The sequence below is a fragment of the Haemorhous mexicanus genome, chromosome 10, assembly GCF_027477595.1.
Source record: "Haemorhous mexicanus isolate bHaeMex1 chromosome 10, bHaeMex1.pri, whole genome shotgun sequence".
Taxonomy (NCBI): domain Eukaryota; kingdom Metazoa; phylum Chordata; class Aves; order Passeriformes; family Fringillidae; genus Haemorhous; species Haemorhous mexicanus.
The window spans coordinates 15,881,006-15,889,186 of NC_082350.1; the positions used below are offsets into that span (position 1 = coordinate 15,881,006).

Genomic DNA, 8,181 nt, shown 5'->3' on the forward strand with positions numbered 1-8,181 from the left:
TACAAAGAAAACTGAATCCATCGAAAAGAAACTGGGTTTTTTGTCCATCCAGCTGCTGCCTTTTTCTGTTGTCTTTTTTTCTTTCTGTCTTTTTACTTGGAAAAAGAAAAGGCTGAACGAGAAAAGTCTATTTTAATTTTGTACTCTCCTGTACTTCTACCCTTCCCCCCTTCCTCCTTTCTGCCAATTCCTTCTCTCCCAAAAGCCCAAAGAATTCCTCAGTTTCTCTGGGGTGTTTTTCACAGAGCACAGACACAGGAAACAGGTCTGTCTCTCTGCTGGTGCTTAGAGCAGGCAGAGGCAAGGAAAGCAGGTGGGAGCACACTGTCAGTGTGGGACAAGGGTTCAGTGTCCATGGCACAGAGCTACCCCACTTTTTCCCTGGGAGGAACAAGGAGAAATGTTGGAAATGTTGAGCAATGCCTTCCATGTTCATCCCTCATGTGCTGATGGCTGGGGAAGAACAGCTGAGCTGGAAAACTCAGCCCTGTGTTGGAGCATGCCAGGAGTTTGGATTTGAGAATTCTGATCCAGCTGCATTTGCAATAAGTGTGGTTATCAAGCAACAAAATCAGCACAATGAACACCAGAAACATCCCATATTTTCCATTTCCAAGAAACCTAACTCTTCAGAAATAAAGCTGTGAGCTAATGACAGGGCTTGTGGGGTTTACGTGTCCTCCGTAGGCCAAGGAGACCTGCCAAGAACAGTTTTGACTCAATAGACAGGAAAAGTAAAAGTTACAAAATCATTGTCACAGAGAGGTTTCCCTGTGCCACATGGGGGGAGGAACTCTGTAGCTCTGTTTCCTCTATTTTGTTGCTTGCCTGTGACAACAAATAATTTTCTTCACAGTTTAGATGTATTTCATTTTTTTCCTGGAGAGACATCTTGTTTAGGCTTTTATTCTTACCATTTCTTTCCTTTTCTTTCTTTGAGAAGATGCATGGAAGAGGCTTCAAAAGATGGTGGTTTAGGGGCCTTGCTCTGGTTTTTGTATCAGTCAGATTTGATGGGGATGGATTGAAACCTCTCATGAAAAGCTTGCAGGCAGAGGGAGGCAGCTCAGAGGCAGGATGTGAGGGATGGCAGAGACAGCCATGGCAGCTCCTTTGCCTCACTTACCCTGTGAGTCCTCTGCCTCACCCACTCCCTGCCCTCCTTGGAGGAGAGCAATGCTTGCTGCAAGCTCAGCACCACGTGAGGTTTTCTCTGTGTATGACAGACCAGAAGCACTGATGACAGTTGCAGAGGGTGGCTTTGCATGCCAAGCCAGCAGCATCCACACAGCACAAATGCAATGGGAACCTGCACTGGTGTTGACAGCTGGGCTGGAGAACCAAGTTAGCCACTGTCCCTGTCTCTCCCTGTGTCCCACTGGTGTTTGGTGTTTCCAGGCTGTGGTCCCTGCATTTGCAAGGCAGCTGTTGAGAAGGTAGAAAATGCTGATGCTCCTGCAGTAAATTGATTTAATCTCCTTGTGTTCCCATTGCTTCTGTTTCTTTTGTTACTGCTCTCTGCTGTGGAGCTCTTTGCCTGTCAGCACACCTGGGTGACTTCAGCTGGCCTCCAGCCTCTGTACAAGATGTAAAAAAGATCAGGGCACGTTCAGCAGGATGGTTTTGTGTCTCTCCTCAGGGGGCCCTCTTCTCTACAGCGATGTGAAGTTTGTCTACAACTCTCAGCAGCTGAATGGCACCCAGCGAGTGCTGCTGGATAATGTCATCTCGGAGGAGCAGTGCCGGGAGCTGCACAGGGTGGCCAGCGTGAGTGGGCAGTGTTCCTGGGCTGAGTGTGACAGCTGGATGTGTGATCAGCCCCAGGAGACCATGGGTTCATGCCTTGCTGAGTGTTACAGCTGATGGCAGGGTGCCTGTGGAGAGCAGGTGGATCCTTGTCCCCAGGGCAACCCATAGCTGCTCACGGGAGCTGCTGCTCCATCCTGGGCTGCAGGACAGAGCCTGTGCAGAAAGAGCTCTTTCCCTATGTTATAACAACCCAAAGGATGCTCACCCACAAGTCTGGGTGAGCCTTCTCATCTGCCATTAACGGAGCTTGGCAAGGGTCTGAGGGTGGCCGAATATCCCCAGTTAGGAGGTGGGTGGTTGATACCCTGCATCTGTGCTCACAGAGGGCTGCAGCTCCTTTCCACCCCAGCTCACCTGGCCCAGCAAATGCAGCCCTGGGGGATTTGGTATGAGGATGCCATGTACTTCCATTGCAGATCCCTCTCTCCTGACACACCAGTTCACCCCTCATCTGTATTCCTATTTTCCAGGGGATCATGTTGGCTGGAGATGGTTACAGAGGCAAAACCTCCCCCCACACCCCGAATGAGAGATTTGAAGGAGCCACTGTCCTCAAAGCCCTCAAGGTACAGCTCCCTCCTCCTTTTCCTGCTCTCCCATGCCCTCCCTCCCAGTCTGCACATGACACTGACCTCCCTTTGGCCCTCTCCTTGCCCAGTATGGCTACGAGGGCCGTGTCCCTCTGAAGAGTGCCCGGCTGTTCTACGACATCAGTGAGAAGGCTCGCAGGATCGTCCAGTCCTACTTCCAGCTCAACTCCACGCTCTACTTCTCCTACACACACCTGGTGTGCCGCACCGCCCTCTCCGGTGAGGAGCAGGGAGCTTGGGAAGGGTTCAGCCCTCCACGGGGAGTTCATGAGCTCAGAGCAGCTCTGTTTTGCTTAGTGCTTAAATTGGTGGCCAAGGCTGGGCAAAGTCAGCATCCCACAGCAGCAAAAAGTGGGCACTGCTGTCCCCAAAAAAAATAATTTCAGGGATGTCTCTTGGTTTTCATACCTGCAACTCTTCCAATTTCCTCTCCCTTTTCTCTTGCCTCCTCTTGTCTGTCTCTTCTCCTTTCCACCCCAGCCCCAGCTCTCCATTTCACTCAGTCAGAAAAAGGCAGAGCTCTGCAGATCTTGCCCTTTCTCCCCACCCATTCAGATGTTGTCTTTTCTCTCCAGCCATTCCTTTCCACCTCTCACCTGTGAACACCACCTGGAGTGGGGTCAGGGTAGGCTCCCACCCCGTGATGGGACCTCACAGAGCATGACATTCCCATCTCATCCATCCCTTCTCCTCCCCCCTTCCTCCACATGGCCCTGCCTAGGCCAGCAGGAGCGCAGGAATGATCTGAGCCATCCCATCCATGCTGACAACTGCCTCTTGGACCCTGAGGCCAACGAGTGCTGGAAGGAACCTCCTGCCTACACCTTTCGGGATTACAGGTAGGAAGGAAGGAAAGGAATCTCCCCAAGGACTTCTCTCCCTCTGGCTGTCCCCCACCTGTGTCTTAGTGGAGCAATGTGGGATCTGTCCAGGAGGTGGGGGTCAGCCTTGAGACCTCCCCAGTTCTCCCCTAACAGGGGTTTCCCCCTTCCTTCCCCAGTGCCCTCCTGTACATGAACGCAGATTTTGAAGGTGGCGAGTTCATTTTCACCGAGATGGACGCCAAAACTGTGACAGTGAGTTGGTGCTGTGGGCCAGAAGCTGTTCCTCAGCAGTCCATGCTCAGGGCTCTGGGCTTCCCCAGACAGCCGGTGGCTCCTACCTTGCAAACAGCCCATACAAAATCCTGCTGCAGAGGTGCACAGACCATCTGCTCCCTCCTTAGAGGCAGTGCCAAGCAGTAAACCTGTGGATTAGGGATTCTCCCCATCCCCAGTGCAGACAGAGGGATGGCTGGTAGCTGTCCCTGGCCTGGAGCACTGCTGAGCTGCCACCCCATCTCGTGGTCAAACATGAACTGGTGTCTCCACACAGATGCAGGTCTCTTGTTCCAGAGTGGGTCACAGTGGTGGATATCGGACCCTGAGAGGGATGTGGCTCAGGCATGAGCCCTCACCTCTGTTTGGGGCCATTAAGGAAGCTGGGCACCCACTCTGGGATTGGGCAGAGGCCTGGGCACCATGCTGGGGTCTCTGGGGAAGGTGGAGGGTAGATTGTGACTACTTAAGTGCCTGAGGGTTGGTTTGGTTGGCAATTCTGCTCCTGAGGTCCTGCAGGACTCTTGTGGATTCTGCCAAGAGAAGAAAGAAAGAGGTGTTTGACAGCCATGCCAGGCTTACCCTGGATCTCCCTGGAGTTATGCCATGGCCCCATTTTGCTCTAGGCAATCACCTGTAGGATTTGCAGAGACTCCATGCCATTATGTCCTTTCTGCACGATATCTGCACAGCAGGAGCAAGCTTCTCACCTCCCTATTTACCCCACACATTTTGCCAGCCATGCCCAGAGCTCTGCATGTCCCCCTGAGCAGCTCACCAGGTCCTGGGGCGATGCAGAGGGATGCCCAGTAAGGTCCCAAGCCCTGGAGCATGGTGTGCCCAGCCAAGCCAGCATGTGCAGTCCCTTGCCAGCCCGTTGTGCTGTTTCCCTGCAGGCCTCCATCAAGCCCAAGTGTGGGAGGATGATCAGCTTCTCGTCGGGCGGCGAGAACCCCCACGGGGTGAAGGCGGTCACCAAGGGCCAGCGCTGCGCTGTGGCTCTCTGGTTCACCTTGGACCCTCTCTACAGAGAGCTGGTGAGTCCCTCCATCGTGGTGTGAGGGCAGTTGGGGCATACCCAGCATCCCATAGGAGCCAGGACCATCTTATTTTCTCTATTCCCAGTAGATCTGTTTTCCTCCCATTACAGCCCCCACAGCAGCACTCCCATGATAGGAGCTGGTCCCAGGGCAGGTTTTTCCTGCCAGTCCTGGTCCCTTGGCCGGTGGGGTGCAGGGCTGGGCTGGGGTGCTGACTGGGGTGTGGAAGGGCTCCGTGCAGGGCTGGGCTGGCCATTTCTGACACCTAGTGGCAGCAGCCTGATGGATGGGGAACTCCTGCAGAGCCATCCACAGCTCAGAGTGCTCTGTGAGTCCTGCTGCTAAGTCCTCCCACAGACATTTTAGCAATTTGAAGTCCATGGCTCTGGGCACCCAAGATGCCTTGGAAGATCTGGGCTGCGATGCCTTTGACCAGGCACCCTCCACATTCTGTTTTAAAAGGCTGCTGTACCAGCCCCTGCCTCCCTTTGATAGCAATTCTGCTCTGTGAAAATAAAAGATACAAGACCGAGCAAAACTAAATGTAGGGAAAATGCAAAACCCTCATTCCTTTGCCTTGTGATGGAGGTGGGCTGCAAGGTTTGGGGAAAAGCTTATTTTCAGACATGTACTTCAGTGTCTCCCAGTTTTTTTGCACTAGCAGAAATTCCTCCAGGCTTGGTGCCTGTATGGTGGGAGATCAGCCCTGCCTGGGGATCTGGAAATCAATAACAAGCAGAGGGGGCAGGAGGAAGGTGTGCTGTGACAGTGGCTGCTAGTGGAGTGTGATAAGGGAACATCAGCTCTGCCTCAACCACTGCAGCCCTGCAGGGAGGAGGGAATCAGGCATTGAGGTGGAAAGGGATTTGATTAATTTTGCCCAGCAAATCCCCACTTGAGTCCCAGGTTCTCCCCCATCCTCTCATATACACTGCTAGTTCTGGGGTAAAATCCTTGCTGTGTGTCCTCCCAGCAGCCTGAGCCTCACTGAATTAGCTGGAGCAGGCCCTGAAGCTCTGCTGTTACCATTTCTTCCCTTCCCCTCTTGCAGGAACGAATCCAGGCAGACGAAGTGATTGCAATGTTGGACCAGGAGCATCTAGGACCCAGTGAAATGAACATCAACCCAAAGGATGAGCTATGAACTAGGCCAAAGACTTTTTCTATTAAATATTTATTTAATATTGTTAATCTTATTAGAACCCTTCTATTTTTGTACAGAGATGCTGTATAAATTAACAGGTTAATATGATTGTGGAGTTTCAGGAATGCCTCTTCTGTGTTTAGCACAGCTTTTGCTGGAACCCTCATCCCTCTGCCAGCATCTCCTGGTGGGGCTGCCTCTGCTTCCAGCATTACCTGATTTTCTCTAGTGCTTCTCAGGACTCATTCAGGCCCACTCTACCCCCTTGGAGAACCCTTTTTTTTTTTTTTTTTTCCTCAACCAAAAGTAGCTGCTTCTCTTTAGCATCTCCTGGAGAAAATTCTCAGGTGTCCTAATGCATCAGTCTTCCTGCTGGGGGAAACTGGAGCACAAAAACTGGAGTTATGACTGTCTCTCACCATTTGAAATATGCCTTTTAGGGGAAAAAACAAAGGAAAACCCAAGTCCTAGCAAAATGGAGATTTCTCTGTAGCCATGTGAAGCTGGTGTTCGGGCATTAATTCTGAGCAGAGCTTCTGGAAATCAGCTGCTGCACAGGGCCATGAGCTGTGCACAGGCACGAAGGGATGTGATTTGCAGCTGACTCTGGTGAAACAGGGTCTGTCACTCATGTTCAGTCCCTTCTCTTGTTGATGGCCTGGGGACATGAAGGATGCTGCTTCACACTGCATCCTTTGAGCTTCCAGCCCAGTCTGCTGCTGGTAGAACCCAGAGTTTGTAGCCATAATTTCTGGGTTCCTGTTGGAAAGCAGCTTAGGAAGTTACAGTGCCATGGTGTTGGACGGTCATGGTGTAGCTCTGCACTCTGGATGTCCTGGCTGCATCCTTCCATCCTGGCAGTGCAGAAAGCAGCAGATGTTCATGGTGTGGTAGTATCTCTTTGCTTGGAGGAGTTCTGACCCAGCCTGAGGATGTTGCAGTGAAAGCAAATAGTCAAGTAACTGCTGCTAAGCCAGTAAATATTGCTCCCAAACCATTAAATTTAGTCCTGTGTGTGGGATCAGAGCAGCCCCTATCTCAGTCAGAACAGGCACTGATCACGGAATTTCTGCCCCAGACATAAGGACAGCTTTTATTTTGACCCAACAGCTGCTTCTACTGCTGGAATGCAGTTCCTAAAAGCCAAGTTTCAGCAATCTTCACTTGAAATTACTGCAAGGCTGCAATCTATCCAGAAAACACTACAGGGACCTTTGCTGCAGCTCACATCCTTGAGCTGCTTTGCTCAGCTCCCTGCATTGGCTCTTTCCTCAGCCGTTTTCTGCTCTTCTCTGCAGTTTTGGCATTCCCAGGATTTAAAATCTGCAATAGAGAATTGTCTTTTCTCTTTGCTCCTGTAGATTGTGTCTGTTCAAACCTCCCAGGCTCAGAAGCCCCCTCTTCCCATCCAGTCTTTGGCTGCAAAGGCTGTAGACAAGGATTGTCTTTCTGTAGAGACCTTCTCAAAAGCTGGTCCTGGGCAAGATAGAGGGAAACTCTGCATCTGGAAAAATAAATGCCCAGACTGTGAAGAGGGAACTATTACTACCCAGAAAATGCTGGAAGAGTTATTTGCTGCATCTCCTCCAATGCTGTATCTGCAGAGGAAAAGGCTCTGGGCATTCTTAAGCCACTGGCATTGCTTATTCCTTTGTTATCTCCCTTCCCTCATAGATTGTTGAAAAGATTCATCAAGTTGGCTCCCCAAAGAACTGCCCACGGGTTTCTGCCTTTGAAGAGCCTTCCCTGCTTAAGTGCCTCTTCTGTAACTACTTAACTCCATCCCCCTTTTGAAAACAGCCAGAGGAGAAGCTGGGGAGAAGAAGGGGAGGGCAGCTGTTCACTTTGGAGAGCTGACTCTAATTTCATGGTCCCTCCACATGCACCATGCTGCTGCATCCAAGGCTTGACTCTGAAAGCTGCACCTTCCATGTGGGCCTGTGCTGCCATCCCCCAACAACCATTGCCCAAGTTCATCCTGCAGAGCTGCCCCTTGGTGCAGCCCCAGCCCTCCCAGGGGTGCCACCAGCTGCTTCTGCTGCAAGGAGCTGCAGGGGCTGGCACAGGTCATGGTTTGTTTGTTCATGTGCTGGTTAGCCAGAGCTGTGTCTAAATCCAGGGAAAATAAACTAAACACATCTGGGTCTGTCTTTGTCTTTCTTCAGTCAAACATTAGAAGGAGAGACCGGGGAGTTTGGGGTCTGTCTCATGATGGTATCTGTGGTTTTGGGGTTTCCTGCCTTAGACCTGAGAGCACAGCCCCTCTCCATGCTGGAGCAGTGTGGACTGGGTGTATGTGCTTTTGGCTGCCTGTCCCTGTGCCTTGCTATGTATCCAGCTGTGCAGTAGCTCCCATGCCATGGACATGCTCCAGGCAGTTTGGTGAGCAGGAGGGACAGTCCCTGTGCCCTGCTGGGCGTTCAGGGCCACGGCCACCTTGGTGAAACAGCTCTGCTTCAGGGCCAGGGAGCAGCCCCGGGGGGATGCAGCATTGCAGGAGT

At 51.7% G+C, this 8,181-nt stretch overlaps 1 protein-coding gene across 1 annotated transcript in view; it reads left to right on the plus strand.

Annotated features, from left to right (window-relative positions):
* The window catches only part of P3H2 (prolyl 3-hydroxylase 2), a 64,552-nt gene extending 56,726 nt beyond the window's left edge, over positions 1–7,826 (plus strand). The window contains exons 9-15 of the mRNA XM_059855492.1: positions 1,640–1,767; positions 2,280–2,375; positions 2,468–2,618; positions 3,121–3,238; positions 3,400–3,475; positions 4,393–4,533; positions 5,588–7,826. Of these exons, the coding sequence (XP_059711475.1) occupies positions 1,640–1,767; positions 2,280–2,375; positions 2,468–2,618; positions 3,121–3,238; positions 3,400–3,475; positions 4,393–4,533; positions 5,588–5,680 (803 nt within the window). The 3' untranslated portion in view covers positions 5,681–7,826. The remainder of the gene's footprint in view (positions 1–1,639; positions 1,768–2,279; positions 2,376–2,467; positions 2,619–3,120; positions 3,239–3,399; positions 3,476–4,392; positions 4,534–5,587) is intronic.
* The last annotated feature ends 355 nt before the right edge of the window (positions 7,827–8,181 follow it).